Source organism: Oryctolagus cuniculus, chromosome 14, assembly GCF_051225735.1.
Source record: "Oryctolagus cuniculus isolate XC-2025 breed Fujian yellow rabbit chromosome 14, ASM5122573v1, whole genome shotgun sequence".
NCBI classification, from domain to species: domain Eukaryota; kingdom Metazoa; phylum Chordata; class Mammalia; order Lagomorpha; family Leporidae; genus Oryctolagus; species Oryctolagus cuniculus.
In genome coordinates, this window is record NC_142880.1 from 86,773,520 (window position 1) to 86,795,042 (window position 21,523).

Below are 21,523 nucleotides of genomic sequence, written 5' to 3' on the forward strand. Positions count from 1 at the left end.
AAGAAGTCTTTCCTATGCCAGTGTCTTGTAGGGTTTCCCCCAATGTTCCCTAATAATTTGATGGTTTCGGGTCATAGATTTAGGTCACTGATCCATTTTGAGTGAATTTTTGTGTAAGGTGTAAGGTGTGGTTCTTGCTTCATACTTCTGCACGTGGAGATCCAGTTTTCCCAGTACTGTTTGCTCCAGGAGTTGATTTTTGCTCCTTTGTCAAAGATAAGGTGGTTGTAGATGCGTGGATTGATTTCTTGAATTTCAGTTCTGTTCCATTAGTCTACACATCAAACAGATATGCCGTACCAAGCTATTTTGATTATAACTGCCCTGTAGTATGCATTGAGATCTGGTGTTTTGTTGCCTCCAGCTTTGTTTTTGTTTTGTAAGATTGCTTTAGCTATTTGAGGTCTCTTGTGTTTCCAAATGAATTTTAGCATCATTTTTTCTAGATCTGAGGAGAATGTTTTTGGTATTTTGATTGGGATCAAATTGAATCTAGAGATTGCTTTCGGTAGTATGGACATTTTGATAATATTGATTCTTCTAATCCATGATTGTGGAAGGTTTTTCCACTTTTTTTATGTCTTTTTCTATTTCTTTCTTTAATGTTTTGTAATATCCATCATAGAGATCTTTGAAATCCTTGCTTAAATTTATTCCAAGATATTTACATTTTTTTGTAGCTGTTGTGAACGGGATTGATCCTAGAAGTTCTTTCTCAGCCATGGCATTGTAGGTGTATACAAAGGTGTTGATTTTATATCCTGCTACTTTTAGAGTTCCAGTAGTCTCTTAGTGGAGTCTTTGGATCCCCTATATATAGAATGTTGTCATCTGCAAATAGGGATAGTTTGACTTCCTCCTTTCCAATTTATATCCCTTTGATTTCTTTTTCTTACCTAATGGCTCTGGCTAAAACTTCCAGGACTATATTGAATAGCAGTGGTGAGAGTGGGCATCCTTGTCTGGTTCCAGATCTTAGTGAGAATGCCTCCAGTTTTTCCCCATTCAATAAGATGCTGCTTGTGGGTTTGTCATAGGTTGCCTTGATTATGTTGAGAAATGTTCCTTCTATACTCAGTTTGCTTAAGGTTTTCATCAGGAAAGGGTGTTGTATTTTATCAAATACTTTCTTTGCATCTATTGAAATAATCATATAGTCTTTGTTCTTCAGATTGTTAATGTGTTGTATCATATTTATGGATTTGTGAATGTTGAACCATCCCTGCATACCAGGGATAAATCCCACTTGATCCAGGTGGATGATCTTTCTGATGTGTTATTGGATTTGATTGGCTAGTATTTTGTTGATGATTTTTGCGTCTATATTCATCAGTGAACCTGGTCTATAGTTTTCTTTCTCATATCTTTTTCTGGCTTAGGAATTAAGGTGGTGCAGGCTGCATAGAAGGAGTTTGGGAGGATTCTCTCCCTTTTAATTGTTTGAGTAGCTTTGAGAATGGTAATTAGTTCTTCTTTCAATGTCTGTCAAAATTCAGCAGTGAAGACGTCAGGACCTGGGGTTTTCTTTGTTGGAAGGGTTTTTATTACTGATTCAGTCTCCATCTTGTTTATTGGTCTGTTTAGGTATTCTGTGTCTTTGTGACCCAATTTTGGTTGATTTATGTGTCCAGGAATCTATCCATTTCTTCTAGGTTTCCCAATTTGTGGGAATACAACTATTTGTAGTAATTCCTGATGATTATTTTTAGTTCAGTGGTATCTGTTGTTACATTTCCTTTTTCATCTCCAGTTTTATTGATTTGTGTCTTCTCTATTTATTTATTTAGGTTAGTTGGGCCATTGATGTGTCAATTTTATTTTTTCAAAAAACAAACTCTTCATTGCACTGATGTTTTGTATTATTTTTTGGTTTCAATTTTGTTTAGTTTTTCTCTAATTTTAATTATTTCTTTTCTCCAAACTAATTTTGGGTTTAGTTTGTTGTTTTTCTAGGTCCTTGAGATGCACTGAAAGCTCATTTATTTGGTACTTTTCCAATTTCTTGATGTAGGCACCAATTGCTATAAACTTCCCTCCTAAAACTTCTTTTGCTGTAGCCCACAAGTTTTGATATGATATATTGTCATCTTCCTTCATTTCTGGAAATTTTTTTGATTTCTCTTTTGATTTTTTTCTATGACCCACTATTCATTCAGGAACATGTTGTTTAGTATCCATGTGTTCGTATATGTTCTAGAGATTATTGAGTTGTTGGTTTCCAGCTTCAATCCATTGTGATCTGAGAAGATTGATGGTATGATTTCATTTTTTTAATTCGCTGAGACTTGCTTTATGCCTATATACTGTATGGTCTATCCTAGAGAAAGTTCCATGCACTGATGAGAAAAATGTGTATTCTGCAATTGTGGGATGAAAAGTTCTGTATATAGCAGTTAGGTCCATTTGATCCATCGTTTCTGTTGGCTCTGTTATTTCTTTGTTGATTTTCTGTCTGGTTGATCTATCCATTGATGAAAGTGGAGTGTTGAAGACCCAAATTACTATTGTATCATAGTTTATGTCTTCCTTTAGATCTGTTTAACATTTCTTTTAAACAACTAGGTGACAGGGCATCTTTGTTTTTTGTTTGTTTAAGGAATACAACTTCATACATTTAATATATACCGGGAACCTTTTCTTAAGGACTTTTATTTTCATCATATTCACATGGAATGATTTAGCCTGCAGATGAGTTTATTTCATATCTAGCACATATATACGTGTGTGTGTGTGTGTGTATATATATATAATTGCTTCTACTACTAACAAGCTATTTCGTACTGATAGCATTCAGTGATAGCTAATCTGGACCAGTTACCAAATATTAGAGACAAGATCATAGAAAATTATTTTAAAAATCTGTCTTCAAATTGGGTAGAAACTGAAATTAGTTTATTTTAATACCTGACCACCTCAGTCCCTATGAGTCCTTGAAATCCAGTGATCCTTAAGAGAATACATTTGAGAATTAGGGAGTGGCTTTGTTGAAACACCCTGACTAAACCAAAATTTTTTTTTTTTTTTTAATAATTTTTTTTTATTTGACAGATAGAGTTAGACAGTGAGAGAGAGAGAGAGAAAGGTCTTCCTTCTGTTGGTTCACCCCCCAAATGGCCGCCATGGCTGGAGCTACGCCGATTTGAAGCCAGGAGCCAGGTGCTTCTTCCTGGTCTCCAACGCGGGTGCAGGCACCAAGCACTTGGGCCATCTTCCACTGCCTTCGCGGGCCACAGCAGAGAGCTGGACTGGAAGAGGAGCATCCGGGACTAGAACCCAGCGCCCATATGGGATGCCGGCACCACAGGTGGAGGATTAACCAAGTGAACCGCGGCGCCGGCCCCATAAACTTAGTTTTTTAAAGATAGGAAGTGGCTTTTATTCTTTTCTGTTTGTCATGCCCTTGACATAGTACAAGGAACATGGTCATGATTAATACACTTGAATTAAGGCCTACGTAAGAAAATTATCCCATAGGTACATTATCATATTGTTAATAATTGCCATAGTTTGGTACAATTTGATGTGTACCTGGAAGACTGCAGGTGATGGTTCAAGTACTTGGATGCCTCCCAGCCACGTGAAAGACCCAGATTAAGTTCCTGGCTCCTAGCTTCAGTTGATATAGCCTGGATGTTGTGGGCATTTGGGTCCTGAACCAGTACATTAAAGCTCACTCTCTCTTTCTCTGACTTTCAAATAAATTTAAATAAATTAATTAAATTTTCCCATAGCATTTTTATTTTTAAAAACTAGTTTGCGGGCCGGCGCCGCGGCTCACTAGGCTAATCCTCCGCCTAGCGGCGCCGGCACACCAGGTTCTAGTCCCGGTCGGGGCGCCGGATTCTGTCCCGGTTGCCCCTCTTCCAGGCCAGCTCTCTGCTGTGGCCAGGGAGTGCAGTGGAGGATGGCCCAGGTGCTTGGGCCCTGCACCCCATGGGAGACCAGGAAAAAGCACCTGGCTCCTGGCTCCTGCCATCGGATCAGCGCGGTGCGCCGGCCGCAGCGCGCTGGCCGCGGCGGCCATTGGAGGGTGAACCAACGGCAAAGGAAGACCTTTCTCTCTGACTCTCTGTCTCTCACTGTCCACTCTGCCTGTCAAAAAATAATAAATAAAAAAAAATAAAAATAAAAAAAACTAGTTTGCATCAGCCGGCGCCACAGCTCACTTGGCAAATCCTCCGCCTGTGGCGCCGGCACCCTGGGTTCTAGTCCTGTTTGGGGCACTGGTTCTGTCCCGGTTGCTCCTCTTCCAGTCCAGCTCCCTGCTGTGGCCTGGGATAGCAGTGGAGGATGGCCCAAGTGCTTGGGCACCTGCACCTTCATGGGAGACCAGGAAGAAGCACCTGGCTCCTGGTTTCGGATCGGCACAGCGCCGGCTGCAGCGGCCATTTGGGGAGTGAACCAACAGAAGGAAGACCTTTCTCTCTGTCTCTCTATCTATATCTCTACCTGTCAAATAAATTTAAAAAAAAAAAAAAAAAGAGCTCAGGCTCTAAAAAAAAATAAACAAAAACAAAAAAATGATGGCCATAGTTTAATTGCCATGTCTTGAAAAAATTGCATCATATGCTAATTTTAGTCACAGTTATCATGACAAGTTTTCATATATGTTAATATTTAATATTCTTTGTTTTCCCTTTGAAGTTCTTATAATGTAATACTCATTTAAAGAAAACAAAATTTAATTCTTGTGTTTCCCCCTTCTTTCTTTGAACTAGGAATCTGAAGACCTTTCTTCTGATGAGGAGATGAAAATGGCAGAGATGAGACCACCATTAATTGAAACCTCTATTAACCAGCCAAAAGTTGTAGCACTTAGTAATAACAAAAAAGGTTAGCTATTGAAGGACAGCAGTAAAGAACAGAAAAGATCTAAAGGAAAATTTATAAATGGAGGGGGAAGTGGGAGATACGGGCAGATTCATTGAATGTCATGTTGTTTAAAACATACTTTTAAAACAAGTGCTTTTTGTTTTTTGGGTATTTTTTAAAGATTAGAGCCAGAGAAAAACCATCTGCTGGTTCACTCCCCAAGTAGCCCCAAAGGCCAGGACTGAGCCATGCAGAAGCCAGGAGTTTCTGAGGTCGGCGCTGTGGTGTAGCAGATAAAGCTGTCACCTGAAATGCCAGCATCCCATGTGGGCACCGGTTCGAGTCCTGGCTGCTCTACTTCCGATCCAGCTCTCTGCCATGGCCTGGGAAAGCAGTAGAAGATGGCCCTAGTCCTTGGGCCCTTCCATCCGCGTGGGAAACCCAGAGGAAGCTCCTGGCTTCTCCCTTCGAATCAGATCAGCTCTGGCCATTGTGGTCATCTAGGGACTGAACCAGCAGATGGAAGACCTCTCTTTCTGTGTCTGCCTCTGCCTCTCCCTCACTCTGCCTTTCAAATAAATAAATCTTAAAAAAAAAAATCCAGGAGCTTCATCTGAGTCTCCCATGTGGGTGGGGCTTGGGCCATCTTCTGCTGCTTTCCCAGGCCATTAGCAGGGACCTGTTTCAGAAGTGGAGCAGCTGGGACACATACTGGCACCATATGGGATGCCAGCATCACAGGCAGCAGCTTTACCTTTAAAGAAATATTTTTTAAAAATATTTTTTGAAGAGTTACTATATTTATTTGAAAGGCAGAGAGACGTACAGACAGACAAGACGGATCTTTTGCTTGTTCACTCCCCTAATGGTTATGGTAGCCAGGGCTGGGCGAGACCAAAGTCTGGATCCTCCATCTGGTCTTTCTTGTGGGTGGCAGGGACCCAAGCACTTGGAACATCTTTCACTGCTTTCCCAGGCACAAAAGCAAGAAGCTGAAGCTGAAGCAGAGCGGCTGAGACTCGTTCCTGTGCTCTGATATGGAATGCTGGCATTGCAGGCAGTAACTTAACCAACCTGCTGTGTCATGATGACAAGTCCCCTTAATCTTTTCTCTCCCCTCAAACAAATTTACTTATGGGGACACGGACCTCACAGTCAGAGAAACCTAAATTTCACAAGTGATTCCATTTATATAATTTATCTACCACATGATCCTTGAGTTACTTAATTTCATCCATATGTATGAGAATATATGTAATTTGACATACAGTGAGGCTAATGAAAGATTTTATATCAAATTGACGATTATGTAAACTATTCAGATCCAGTACAGTACCTGATGTATGGTGGATGTTCATTGTTATTTTACTCTTTAATTATTCCAGAACATTTTTTTAACTATCCCACCAGCTATTTTTTCATGCAACAGAATCTCACACATGAGATGATTTTTGAAGGATGTCCTTACTTCCCTTATCCTACTCCACCAAAGCCCGGTTATCTCTTCATTACTATCAAATGCTTATCCAGCCTTTAGCCATTATGACATCAGTGTTGATGTCAAATTGGCCCTTGGATGGCTTGTGTTCATAATTATGATAGGATACCTAGTATGCATTGAGTATTTTTTTAAAGTTTTATTCATTTGAAAGAGTTACAGAGAGAGGTAGAGATAGAGAAATACAGGTCTTCCATCCGCTGGTTCACTCCCCAGATGGCTGCAACGGCTGGAGCTGCGCTGATCCAAAGCCAGGAGCCAAGAGCTTCCTCTGGATCCCCCACGTGGGTGCAGGGGCCCAAGGACCTGAGCCATCTTTCATTGCCATCCCAAGGCCATAGCAGAGAGCTGGATCAGAAGAGGAGCAGGCGGGACTAGAACCTGCGCCCATATGGGATGCCAGCGCTTCAGGCCAGGGCTTTAATCTGCTGTGCCATAGCACCAGCCCTGCATTGAGTGTTTTCCTTACTACTTACTTAGATACCATGCTAAATATTTTGCATGTTATTTTCTAGATAACCCTGTGATGAAGAAGAGGAAGTAGAATATGTCCAGGAAAGAACTTAACAAACATCCAGTTTAACCATATTTCTTAATAATCCAAGACCCAAATACCTTGAAGTTGATGTTATAAGACTAGTTAAGCTGTGCGTCTGAGATCTGAGAACAGTAAAAATATCTTTAACTCATATACCCTTAATGGATGTGTCTGCTTATACTATTTCCATGGTTTGGCTAGACTTGAGTGAAAACAACCTTTTCTCACTGCTTTAAGTAACTACTTTTTACATCAACTGTCCAAAATAGAATATGACCACTGTCTGTTTTTGCTTATATAATTCTAATACAACCATCTCACATTATGAAATGCTTTAAAAACATAAAGAAATGAGAGAGCTGACCTTGAAAATTCCTTGGTTTTTCAGTTGGTGATTGTAGTAGATTGGTTGCATTGTTCATTTCTGTTACCAGATTTTTAAAAATCCACTCATGTATGAAATGATTTCTTATCCAGATAAGTTGTTAAACTGTAACTATTTTTGTGATGAGTTTTTCAACTTGTGAATTGATAGAAGGCATATTCACTAAATTTGATGTTCTTAGAAAACAGCATATCACTAGTTAAAAATCTAGGTAGCATTAATAGTTAAATTTTTAAAAATTCGGCCGGCACCGCGGCTCACTAGGCTAATCCTCCGCCTTGTGGCGCCGGCACACCGGGTTCTAGTCCTGGTCGGGGTGCCGGATACTGTCCTGGTTGCCCCTCTTCCAGGCCAGCTCTCTGCTGTGGCCTGGGAAGGCAGTGGAGGATGGCCCAAGTGCTTGGGCCCTGCACCGCATGGGAGACCAGGAGAAGCACCTGGCTCCTGCCTTCGTTCGGATCCGCGCGGTGCGCCGGCCATTGGAGGGTGAACCAACAGCAAAGGAAGACCTTTCTCTCTGTCTGTCTCTCTCTCACTGTCCACTCTGACTGTCAAAAAAAAAAAAAAAAGTGGCATTTCTGTTTTAAAATTCTGTTATCTTTGTGTTAAAACTGAATTTTCGGTGCTGGTGCTGGTGCTGTGGCATAGGTTAAGCCTCCACTTGCAGTGTCAGCATCCCACATGGGCACTTAAGTCCTAGCTGCTCCACTTCCTTTGCAGCTCCCTGCTAATGTGCCTGGGAAAGCAGTGGAAGATGGCGCAAGTGCTTGGGCCCCTGCACCCGCATGGGAGACCTGGAAGAAGCTCCTGGCTTCTGGCTTCGACCTGGCCCAGTCCTGGCCATTGGCAGCCATTTGGGAAGTGAACCAGTGGGTGGAAGATCTCTCTCAGTCTATCTCTCTCTTCTCTCTATATCTCTGCCTTTCAAATAAATAAGTATTAAAAAAAAAAAAGACTGAATTTTTAGTGATGTTCTCTTGTCATCTTCTTACCATATGATTTATTATTTCATATATGCAATCAGAACTATATAAATGCCATTTGTCATCAACAAAAAACATTTCATACAAATTCTTAGTGAATTTATCATTGGTCTTAAATTCTTTGTTTCAGATGATATAAAGGATGCAGATTCTTTATCAGATGAAGTTACACACAATAGCAATCAGAATAACAGCAATTGTTCTTCTCCATCTCGGATGTCTGATTCAGTTTCTCTTAATACAGATAGTAGTCAAGACACCTCTCTCTGCTCTCCAGTGAAACAAACTCATATTGATATTAATGCCAAAATCAGGTTTGTGAACATTTTAGAAAATAATTTATTCATTTAATAATTAAGTAGAAATGGGCAAATTTTAAAAATCAAAGTGTTTCGTGAATAACTATAAAAGTGGTTCTAAAAAAGATTCTAGCAACGTATATTTTCTCTGCCATTTTACTACTAATTATCTGCTTAGTTAAATTTATAATCACCATTTTCAAGTAAGTTTTTTAAATGGAGGAATAAAGAATTCAGTTAGATTCTCAATCTCCTGATTCAAAGGTTGAACAAATTATACAATATTTCTAGGTAAATGAGTAGAAAAAGATATTTTTGTACTTAGAAATTCAGAATCATTTTGGGGAGATGCCATTCAAAGGTCAATTCAGCCAGGACTAGATTCGGTGCCTATATGGGATGCTGGCGCTTCAGGCCAAGGTTTTAAACTGCTGCGCCACAGCGCCGGCCCCTGTAATATCTTTTTTATAGTGTAGCCATATTAAGCCATTTTGTGAAAATTAGCTTTAATGCATTGGTCACATTTAATGTAGGTATGTCTGTGTAATTATGTTTTACTTGTTACCAACTACTATAAATCATTATTACTTGACTATTAAGATAATATTTCAAAATTACATTCTTGATAATAAATGCATTTCATCCGTGCTTCTCATCAACTCTAACTTTGTACTAACTAGATACTAATGTCCCTAGTTGCTAAGAATACGTAACTTTTTGTTTTTCTTAAAATTACCTTTATTTTAGGCAAGAAGATGAAAATTTCAACAGCCTTTTACAGAATGGAGATATTTTAAACAATTCAACAGAGGAAAAATTCAAGGTTCGTGATAAAAAAGATTTTGACTTACCTGAATATGATCTGAATATTGAAGAGCGATTAGTTCTGCTTGATAAAGGTGTTGAATCAACAGCCACATCCAATGAATCTCAGAAATTAGACCATCTCAATATGAATTTTAATAAACTTATAACTAATGAAACATTTCAACCTGATATGGCGGGAAGATCAAAGACGCAAGATATAATGCTTGGAACCAACTTTTTAAGCAGTAATTCTAAAAGAGAAGCTGAGCCTTTGGAAAATGGAAATAAGTATCCTAATTTGGAATCCACAAACAAAGTAAATGGACATTCTGAGGACACGCCACAGTCTCCTAGTAGGGCTGAACCACATGGCGTTGATGCTACCGTTGACGTGGGTATTTCTAAAAGCACTGAAGATCTCTCTCCTCAGAGAAGTGGTCCAGTGGGATCTGTTGTGAAATCTCATAGCATAACCAATATAGAAACTGGAGGATTAAAAATCTACGACATTCTTAGTGATAATGGACCTCAGCAACCAAGTGCAGCAGTTAAAATCACATCTACTGTTGATGGAAAAAATATAGTCAGGAGCAAGTCTGCCACGCTGTTATATGATCAACCATTGCAAGTATTTACTGGTTCTTCTTCATCTTCTGATTTAATATCAGGTACAAAAGCGATTTTCAAGTTTGATTCAAACCATAATCCTGAAGAGCCAAATACAGTAAGAGGCCCCACAACAAGTGGCCCACAATCTATGCCTCAAATATATGGTCCCCCACAATATAACATCCAATACAGTAGCAATCCTGCAGTCAAAGACACTTTGTGGCATTCTAAACAAAATCCACAAGTAGATCAAGTAAGTTTTCCTCCTCAGCGCCTTCCTAGATCAGAGAGCACAGAAAATCACAGCTATGCCAAACATTCTGCCAATATGAATTTCTCTAACCATAATAATGTTCGAGCTAACACTGCATACCATTTACATCAGAGACTTGGCCCCGCAAGACATGGGGAAATGTGGGCCATCTCACCAAATGAACGACTCATTCCTGCAGTAACTCGAGGTACAATTCAGCGACAAAGTAGTGTGTCCTCCACAGCCTCTATAAATCTTGGTGATCTAGGTCCCACAAGGAGGGCCCAAATTCCTGAGGGAGATTATTTATCATACAGAGAGTTACATTCAGTGGGAAGAACTCCACCAATGATGTCAGGATCACAGAGACCTCTTTCTGCACGAACATACAGCGTTGATGGTCCAAATGCATCAAGGCCTCAGAGTGCTCGGCCTTCTGTTAATGAAATACCAGAGAGAACTATGTCAGTTAGTGATTTCAATTATTCACGGACTAGCCCTTCAAAAAGACCAAATACAAGGGTGGGTTCTGAACATTCTTTATTAGAGCCTCCAGGAAAAAGTAAAGTTCCTCATGATTGGCGAGAACAAGTACTTCGACACATCGAGGCCAAAAAGTTAGAAAAGGTAATTGAACATAAATTTATTCTATTCTTTATGAGCTTAACTATTGTCTCATGAAATATTTAAATAAGATAAAACAGGATACTCTAAATCACTGATTGTCTGTGTTTTAGGAGATTTTCCCTAATACTGAGAGTTCTAAGTTTAAACTTAACCAGGACACTTGAGGTGGTAGTGTATGCTTCTTTTCCCTTTCTCATTCCCCGGTTTTTCTGATGGGTGAATATTCACTTTTCATGTTTATGTCTTTATCTCTTTTAGATTGTTCACACATGAGAAATAATACATATGTACCTCCATTTAGGATTTTCTGACCTCCTGTTCTCTATTGTTGGCCTTGTAAATATTGTAAGAAAATAGCAGTTTACTTGTGTAGTTAATAAAACAACAGAAAATGTATTGCAAATGTAAATTTTTCGCCCAAGAGTTTTATTTTTCCTCATCTATGTTATCTTGAACTAACCTTGTTACTGACGCAGAAGGCTTCTGGCATGGCATTCTGGACTTTTCTGAACTGCATTTCTGACCATGTTCAGCTTCAGTTGTTATTCTCAGAAAGATACATAAAATGTGATTAGTGCACTGTATCTTCCTTTTGAGTCTCAACCAATATTTAGTTCTTTCTAGTGTGACCCTCTCAACTTTAAATAGCTGAGTGTCTGTCAGCTTGCTTTATTCTCTTTGGTCCTTTTTGTTTCTGTTGTAACTACATACTGTTGAGGTTATTTGAACTTTTGTACTTTTCCTAAGAAACTTGGAAATTTCTTAAGCAGAGGAGTAACATAGCTGTGTTTTATAAATAAACTTCAGGTGATAGTATAGAACTGACTGTAGTCAAGGAGATTGCATTAAGAGGCCAGTTAGTGATCCAGATAAGAAATGAAATATAAACTTTTATTAGTGGAGCTGAGACAAAGGAATGAATTCAGGAGCCATTCTGAAACAGACTTTTTATAAGCGTTTACTTCTGATTGAGCATTCCTATAAGTAGTCACTAGGGAAAGAGGACAAACCTTGAGATTTTTGTCTTGAATAACTAAAACAGTTTTGGGGAATACTGTTTGCAATTACTGGACATAGAGGAAAAGTAGCAGATTTGGAGGAAGAGAGAAATTTTGATTATTTTCTGTGTAGTTTAATTCTAAGACTGTTCTCTGCCTCCTTTTCTATCAGACAGATATGCCTGAACTTTAGTGAATAGGAAGCAGGTAGCAGCCAGCTGTCTCATTGCTTTCCATGTCTTTTTTTTTTTTTTTTTCTTTAAGATTTATTTTGGGGGTCAGGGTTGTGGTATAGCAGGTAAAGCCACAGCCTGCGATGCTGGCATTCCATATGAGGACTGGTTGAAGTCCTGTTCCACTTCCAATCCAGCTCCCTGCTAATGCCCCTGGGAAAGCAATGGAAGATGGCCTAAATCCTTGGGCCCCACCACCCATGTAAAAGACCTGAAAGAAGCTCCTGGCCCCGCCGGCACCGAGGCTCACTAGGCTAATCCTCCGCTTTGCAGTGCCGGCACACCCGGTTCTAGTCCCGGTCGGGGTACCGGATTCTGTCCCGGTTGCCCCTCTTCCAGGCCAGCTCTCTGCTGTGGCCCGGGAAGGCAGTGGAGGATGGCCCAAGTGCTTGGGCCCTGCACCCCATGGGAGACCAGGAGAAGCACCTGGCTCCTGCCTTCGGATCAGCGTGGTGCGCCGGCCAGCGGCCGTGGTGGCCATTGGAGGGTGAATCAACAGCAAAGGAAGACCTTTCTCTCTGTCTCTCTCTCTCACTGTCCACTCTTTCTGGCAAAAAAAAAAAAAAAAAAAAAAAAAATTATTGCAGGGACTGGCATTGTGGCACAGCAGGTTAAGCCACCACTTGTGATGCTGACATCCCATATCAGACTAATAAGGAGTAAGAACTTCTTAAATTATTTTCACTGAATTACTATTAATATTAGCACTTGTGATATTCTTTATTATATAAAAATTCAAGTATGAAGCAATGCAAACCATAACATGGTTAACACAACATGATAAATGCCATGTTGGTTTGTATTATGCAGCTGTCAGCATGTAATGAACAGGATTGCCGAGAACATCATGCCTAACATTTAATTGAGCTCTGCACATGGGTTGTGACAGAGTACAGTTTTTTGGGTTTTTTTTTAAGATTTATTATTTATTTGAAAGGGTTACACAGAGAAGGAGAGGTAGAGAGAAAGAAAGGTCTTCGATCTGCTGGCTCACTCCCAAATTGACCGCAACGGTCAGAGCTCTTCCGATCTTAAGCCAGGAGCCAAGAGTTTCTTCCAGGTCTCCCACGTGGGTACAGGGAGAAGTTGGGCCATCTTCTGTTGCTTTCCCAGGGCATAGTGGAGAGCTGGATTGGAAGTAGAACAGCCAGGACTCAAACTGGCGCCCATATGGGATGCCAACACTGTAGGTGGCGACTTCTCTGCACCACAGCACCAGCCCCTGTATATTTCTGGACCTGCATGTCATTAAAAAAGACCACTCTAGTTAACAACATGCTAAAACTCTGTGTGTCATTTGTAGTGTTTGGTGTATGTAATTAAAATATATATATGTATATGTATGTATGTATGTATTTTAGAGATGGAGAGAGAGATCTTCAAACCACTGGTTTACTCCCTAAATGTCAGCAACAACCAGGAGTGGATCAGACTGAAGCCAGGAGCCCAGCACTCAATCCTGGTTTCCCACCTGTGGCTGGGACCCAGTTACTTGAGCTATCACCACTACTTCCCAGGATCTGCAGTAGCAAGAAGCTTGAGTCAAGAGCAGGGGCAGCTGTGAAACCTAGGCACTCCCTTATGGGACACAAGTGTCTCAACCAATGTCTTAACCACTAGGCAAACATGCCTGCCCTGATTTCTTTAATTTTAGGTGTTTTTGTTTTTTGTTTTTTGTTTTTTGTTTTTGTTTTTTTGACAGAGTTATAGACAGAGAAAGGCATTCCTTCCATTGGTTCACTCCCCAAATGGCCACTATGGCCGGTGCTGCACCGATCCAAAGCCAGGAGCCAGATGCTTCCTCCTGGTCTCCCATGCGGGTGCAGGGCTCAAGCACTTGGGCCATCCTCCACTGCACTCTTGGGCCACAGCAGAGAGCTGGACTGGAAGAGGGGCAACCAGGACTAGAACCCGTCACCCATATGGGATGCCAGCACCGCAGGCAGAGGAATTTTTCTTTTTTTATTTTTTAAATAGGTCTGTTGCACTTTTTTTGTTGTTGTTAAGATTTACTTATTTTACTTGGAAGAGTTAGAGTGAGAGATCTTCCATCCACTAGTTCATTTCCCAGATAGCGGCAAAGGCCAGGGCTGAGCCAGGAGCTTCATGCGGATCTCCCACATGGGTGACAAAGGCCCAAGCACTTGAGCTATCTGCTGCTGCTTTTCCCAGGCCGTTAGCAGGGAGCTAGCTATATCAAGAGTGGAGCAGCCAGGAGTCAAACCAGCGCCCACATGGGATGCTGGTGCCAAAGGGGGCAACTTTACTCACTGTGCTGCAGCACCAGCCCCAATTTCTGTATTTCCTGCTAACAGGCCATGCACACAAAATATGGGTTTCCCAATATGACCATCAAGAGCTCAGTATTCATGGACATGACTTAAAGCATTCACATGGGCCGGTGCCTTGGCTCAATAGGCTAATCCTCCACCTGGTTCTAGTCCCAGTTGGGGTGCCAGATTCTGTCCTGGTTGCCCCTCTTCCAGTCCAGCTCTCTGCTGTGGCCCAGGAGTCCATTGGAGGATGGCCCAGGTCGACCAGGAAAAGCACCTGGCTCCTGCCATTGGATCAGCGCGGTGCGCCGGCCGCAGTGGCCATTGCAGGGTAAACCAACAGAAAAAGGAAGACCTTTCTCTCTCTCACTGTCCACTCTGCCTGTCCAAAAAAAAAAAAAAGCATTCACATGAAATAACACCATAACACCGTATCAAAAAGTGAAAGCCAGACAGTGCACTTACTGAAGGTACATTTATTACCAGAGATGGCTGAATCAGGTTCTTGTCCCCCTCTTAGTAAAGAGTTTTCAGATCTGAGACAGAGTGGCAATAAACAAGCTAATAAAGTTTGATGAAGCCAGTACATCCAACAGGCTAGATGGGCAGCTCAGCAAGGAACTGATGTCCAGTGTGCATTTAGACTGGGGTTTATATGGGTATGTGATCCATTTCTTGCTGTTTCTCCTTGCCCTTCCTTCATTTTCTGGGATGTTGCTAAGCAGAGCTTTTTCCAGTGAAATTCATGAAAATGCTCTTGAAGTTTCATTTTCACAGTGGTATCAGACTGAACAGGCCCTCCTGGTGCTGCTAGGAAGATTCCTCTGTGATGTCACAGAGAAGTGGGGAAGGCTGGGAACCCTCAACAAGGTTGTTGAGCATGGGCAGCACTCTTTGAAGGCTAATGTGTTCTTTGCCATGTCAACTTCTTTTTTCCTTTTGGCTCTTTTACACACATGGGCTGTTGTGTACCTTTCCACCCAACACCTCTGAACTCAGTCTGTGGGAGGATTCCATGAGTGGTTCCTCAGGTTTAGGCAGCAAAGGCCACCAGTACTCCCAAAATAGAGATCTTTTTGAATGGGAAAAATGTGTTACACATGCATTTTTTAGTTTTTTTTCTTCTGGATATTGTAGAGCAGCAGGAACCTTTCAAAAGTTTTATCCTAAAATGTGTGTGTGTGAAACTTTAATGTAAGATATTTTTATAAATGTGGAAGATACCTTTTTATAGAAATGGAAATTGGCATGAGTCAGATACTTCTCACAAATATATTTTGCGTTAGAGTATATATGTTTAACCTCTCAGTTTACTTAGTAAAATAGAATTCGTTTCTGTAAAATGAAGTGAATGCTCTAGAAATCCATTTAACTTGGTAAAGTTCATCTTTATCTTGAGAAATCAGTTTGTGCATGACTATCTAAATATATACTTGAATATTGTGTCAGTTTCTATTTTCTGAAGCATAAAAAATGTGTTAGGAAATAATAGCATGATAAAAGAGCTATATGTTTGTATATCTTCCCTTGTTTTTAATTTATGTGTATATTTGTGTGTTATCATGTAAATATATGGTAAATAATATATCTTTCAGTGGCTCTGACCACTTCTTTCTGTGCATCTAAACAAATTCAACTTGCATGAGATTTCTGTGTGGTATTGGGATTACTTGTAAATAAGTCTATATACATAACATGTCTTGTGGATTTTGCATGCTACACTAATCTCTTAAATCTGTCCCCTCTTCATTCAGAGCATGCTGTCAAGGTCCTTTAATTCCAATTTGACTGCTGTAAGCAGTTTTCACTATGGCAGCTCTAGGGATCTGCATGGCAGCCAGGGCAGTCTTGCCTTGAGTGTTGCAGACGGAAGAGGTTCTGGTGGGCACATTTTTCGAGTGAGTACCTGTAGTAGACCAATATTTCTAGCACATTAAAGAGAAAACCCCAAATTTTAAATGTTTTTTACATGGCTCTAGAAGAAGTTTTTTTACTCTGGATTAGAAATCTTGATTTCCTCCAAGTTCTTCCATGGCTTAGTTCTAAAACTTTCTTCAATGCCGATTTAGTCTAACCCTTCATTTTCTTTGGTCATAAGTTAACATACTATTCTTTTTTATCTGTGCAAAAAGAGCTTATCAGTTAGGAGTAGCTATCTGAGAGGCTTTTTTAAAACTGTTATTCTTTATAGGTTTTTCTTTTAATAGTAAAATTAACTCACTCTCCCTTATTCAGGGTTTTAAGGCTATGCTGTATTTAATCCATAGAGCTCATTCAGGAAGGAATAATTTTACCTCCAGTGATTGGCCTGGAACTAAATTTAATCATTATTCACTACGTCTGATGAAATATGATGCTGGAGAAGTTGTAGTAATACCGGTGAGAAAGCAAAGGCCAGATCCTTCATCATACTCATATTTCACCATAGTCCTAAGTAGCGAACGGAAAGGTTTATTATTTTAATGAAATTAAGGGCAGAGAAAGATGTGACCAACTCTGGCTTGGCAGTTGTAGCAAAATTTTTCACACCATAACAACTTTTTTTTTTAAGATTTTTTTTATTTATTTGAAAGGCAGAGTGACAGAGACGAGAGCTCTTCCATCCACTGGTTAACTGCACAAACGGACCAGGAAGAAGCCAGGAGTTTCATCCGGGTCTCCTGTGTGGCTGGCAAGGGCCCAAATACTTGGGCCATCTTCTACTACTTTCCTAGGTGCATTAGTAGGGAACTGGACCTGAAGTGAAGCAGCCAGAATACGGGACACAAACTGGCACCCTTATGGGATGCTGGTACTGCAGGCAACAGCTTACCAGCCCCATCACCATAATAACTAGAAGCAGCACATCTCCTAAACAGATAACTTCTTCTGCTCCCTCCTCCCATCTTGAAATGAAAAGATTTTTCTCCCCCATAACTGTATTTCATCCCCTTTCCATAGTTTTTATTTCCATATTGACTGCTTACTTCTCAGTCTTTCACTTTTTCCTAGTGTCACTATCACCCTTCTTTTCTTGAATATAAGAGGTCTTCAAAAAGTTCTTGGAAAATTAATGTTATGAAAAGTCTATGCATGGTTTTCAAACTTTTTTTACTTCAAAGTAAACTATCTTTAATTCCATTTTTTCATAAACTTTTTGAAGTTCCCTTCTACATTCCTGTTTTGTGTTCTAGAATAGGAACAGTCTCTTGGGTTTACTTTTCACTGGCTACCATCTGACCTAGTCTTAACCCTGTCTTTTGTCACCTAGCACCAATTGATTCCTGTGCTGTTGAAATTTATTTATTTATTTGGAAGGCAAAATGAGAGTCATGTGAAGAAACATCTTTTATTTGCTGATTCACCCTCCATCTTACCCCAAAATGCCCACAACAGCCATAGCTGGGCCAGACCCAAAATCGGGAGTCGGGAGCCAGGAGCCAGGAGCGGGGAACCAGGAACCAGGAACTGTATCTGGGTCTCCATTGTGGGTGGCAGGGACCTAAGTACTTGAGCCATCATCTGCTGCATCCCAGGGTTTTCATTAGAAGGAAGCTGGATCAGAAGCAGAGACAGGATTCCATCCCAGGCACTCTAATATAGATGGGTCCCAAGTGCCAGTTTAACCTTTGGCCAAAATGCCTATCCTTCCATATTCTTTTTACAGTAACATTTTGTGCTTATTTTTCTTAAATCCTTTGAATTTTTTTTCATTCAAAATATGCTTGTTCAGGCTTGGATTTAAATTTCAAGCTGCAAGTTGATTATTACATATTCTAAAAGCGTATCACAAGAAGGAAAATATTCATTGCTTATACACACAAAATTAGCTACCATGTCCAAAATTGCTAAGCCATGGTTTGAACTAGCAACTAGGTCTTCAAGGTAGATATATTGCAAAAATCATTTCTAAGATATAAATTTCTAATGAAGTAGATTTCAGATTATTTTTCAACATGGTAATTTATATTTCTGTTGCTAGTCATGTACTGTTTTGAAAATAGTGCTGTTTATCATAATCTGTTTACTAATATATGTCTAGATGTGCTTAGACCTAAATTATAGTGAAAAATACAGGTGTCTTATTTCTTATAATATGAAATATTCAGGGATAATGAGATTGAGTCTGTTTTTCCTCTAAACCAATCAGTAAGGTCAATTATTAAAGTATTGTTTGGCATATGAAGATACAAACTAGTTGATATTAGAAGCATTTCTCCAAATCAGTGCTTTTAAAATAATGGGACAGAATTAAGTTAAAGTAAGTTTTATAAGACCATAAATTTATTGGTGCTGCTAATCAGTAAAGTTTAGGGGGAAAAAAAATCCCATGTGGTACCATGCTATTAAAAGAACAGTGGTTAATTTTTTTTACCAAAAAAAAAAAAAAAAATTTTTGTGGTGCTCATCAATAGTATGTTTAATTTGCTCTTAAAATTTGAGACCCTTAACTTTGATTAATAATTGAATTTATTTCTTAAGTGTAAAAAATTGTGTATGGTATTTTAAAAAGGAAGAAGAAACGTAGAAGATTTTGTCTTCTATGTGTGTCTGTTACTAAGAAATAGATTAACAGTATGCATCTATCATGTTTTTCACACATTGCAAGAACAAGCATCTTGCCATGCACTTTTGGAAGAAGTTAAAGGTAGTAATTGATGGCAGTGATGATGATAATGTTCAATTTGGGCTGTCATCTTTCCACAATCTAGCATTATTTTTTGATAATCTTCTCTCAGTGTCATCATCATTTTGGTTTCACATCTTGAAGAGCATTATTTGTTTACCTTTTATTTCCTCCTCATTTGAACCATCCCCAGACATCCAGTCCAGGAGATCCTTGCCAAGATGATACATTCATTTCAGGACAGCAGAACTACTCGTCAGCTACACTTAGTCACAAAGATGTTCTTCCAGACAGCTTGATAAAAGTAGGTGCTCAGGAAATAAATGAAGTAGTATCTGTGAGTTTACTGTGTTTTGCACTAGAACTACCATTTATGCTTTAACTGATAATACTTTTTTTGAGAAGGCTTTCCCATAATGATTAATTAGGTTTTTTAATTCAGAAATAAAAAAAAAAAGAATTTGTCTGTTATTCTTGGTTTATTTCATGAGTTTCCATATTGGAAAATTGTTTTATTGATGCATTTGAATTTCTCTAGTACTACCTACTTATAAATATTATCATTTGAAGCAAGGGCTTTTTGTTATTCTTGATAATACACCCATTTGGAGAGTTGAATATCAACTTGTCTTAAATTCTTTATTCTAGGATCTTTTACCATTACCAAATGTTATTAAATATACTTCAAATGTTGTTAGAGATCACCTTGACTTTTGTATATGAAATAGATAATGGTTGTGTTCTCAGCCCCTTTTTAGCCCAAAAGAAAAAAGGGTCACTCATTTGGAAATAGATTATCTGTGGCCAATGCCAGATAGCTAATTCTTTACTATTTTCTCTCAGCTATTTTTCTCATTTTATTAACTAATCCTGTGCCTTCTAGTATAACCAAGTATAATTATAAAGCATAATTATTTGTTTTATGTAACTTTTCCTTATGAGAATAGATACCCAGGCACCTGATACATAAGTTAGACACATCTGTTTTACGTGAGCTTTTTTTCTTTTATTTGAACTGTGTCATCCAGTTCTTTTTTTTTTTGTCATATGCATTGTGTGATTTGCATTTCCAAGTTTATTTTATACTTTTTAATATTCTGAGCCATCTGGTAATCATAGCTTAATATAGTTCATGTGTGTGTTAAACATTGATACAGGCAAGACCAAAAGTCCAGTTGTGAGGACTCTTTGGTCAGTAGTAATTATTATCTGGATTTTACTTGGGAGAAAGATGCTGAACCTGCACATAGGAATAAATGATACAAACTTAGAGAAACACAAGGGATAGCTGCAGAACTGTGTACAGTAGAGCAACAGCACAACCAGTTAATTACTTCTGGGCAAATCAAGTACTTTAAATCTATAGTGACCAGGTAACAAATAACCATAGTTTCTTCAAAAATAACAGGGATAATATGCCTCCTTATTTTCTTTTTCATCACCAATACAAGATTTGTCCTACAGTAGTATAATCTTTGTGCTGTGTCATAAAATCTCCACTCACAATTTTGTACTAAGTTCTCAGGTCTAACAATGAAAGAGTACATTTTTTTTTTAGATTTATTTATTTATTTGAAAGTCAGAGTTACACAGAGAGAGGAGAGGCAGAGAGAGTGAGAGAGGTCTTCCATCCTCTGGTTCACTCCCCCATTGGCCACAACGGCCAGAACTGCGCCACTCCAAAGCCAGGCGCCAGGAGTTTTCTTCCCAGTCTTCCCATGAGGGTACAGGGATCCAAGGATTTGGCCATCTTCCACTGCTTTCCCAAGCCATAGCAGAGAGCAGCCAGAACTTGAACCAGTGCCCATATAGGATACCAGCACTGCAGGTGGCAGCTTTACCTGCTACACCACAGTGCTGGCCCCGAGAGTTCCTTTTTTTAAAAAAGTGTACATTTTCTTCACCTCAGTCTGACTTTTGTGTATCTTTCAGCAAGGCCAGACATTCACATAAGAATTTTTTTTTTTTTTTTTTTTTTTTTTTTGACAGGCAGAGTGGACAGTGAAAGAGAGAGACAGAGAGAAAGGTCTTCCTTTGCCGTTGGTTCACCCTCCAATGGCTGGCGCGCTGCGGCCAGCGCACCGTGCTGATCCAAAGCCAGGAGCCAGGTGCTTCTCCTGGTCTCCCATGCGGTGCAGGGCCCAAGCACTTGGGCCATCCTCCACTGCCTTCCCTGGCCACAGCAGAGAGCTGGCCTGGAAGAGGGGCAACCGGGACAGAATCCGGCGCCCCGACCGGGACTAGAACCGGGTGTGCCGGCGCCGCAAGGCGGAGGATTAGCCTAGTGAGCCGCGGCGCCGGCCCTCACATAAGAATTAACGTGCAGGTCTAAAAATGTTACCAGTTTCCAAACTTTTCTAACAAATTTTTAAATGATTGAATAGTTTAAATGTATTTATTTCCCCCTTTTTATGCAAAAATATTTTTGTATGCAAATATTTATAACATGAATGTAGCCTGTTTTTCTCCCTCATACTAATAAGCTGCAAAGGTGAAGTCTAAAATTCAGGCTCAGTCACTAAAAAATGAGCAGCATTTAAAGCAAAGATAGTTCTTTAAACATGATAAACTAATAATCTCAAGTTTTTGTTTGGTTTGTGAG

General features: G+C 39.7%; 1 protein-coding gene across 50 annotated transcripts in view; it reads left to right on the forward strand.

The window, feature by feature from the left end:
- Positions 1-21,523, forward strand: part of ERBIN (erbb2 interacting protein) — a 133,737-nt gene that overhangs the window by 105,024 nt on the left and 7,190 nt on the right. For 19 of the 50 annotated variants that reach the window (XM_070056778.2, XM_070056793.2, XM_070056789.2 and 16 more), the window contains 4 exons: positions 4,719-4,833; positions 8,347-8,530; positions 9,263-10,811; positions 19,115-19,225. In XM_070056778.2, coding sequence (XP_069912879.2) covers positions 4,719-4,833; positions 8,347-8,530; positions 9,263-10,811; positions 19,115-19,225 — 1,959 coding nt within the window. Of the gene's footprint in view, positions 1-4,718; positions 4,834-8,346; positions 8,531-9,262; positions 10,812-16,069; positions 16,214-19,114; positions 19,226-21,523 lie in introns of all 50 variants that reach the window. The other 31 variants (XM_051853685.3, XM_070056781.2, XM_051853683.3 and 28 more) reach the window with 3 other exon arrangements.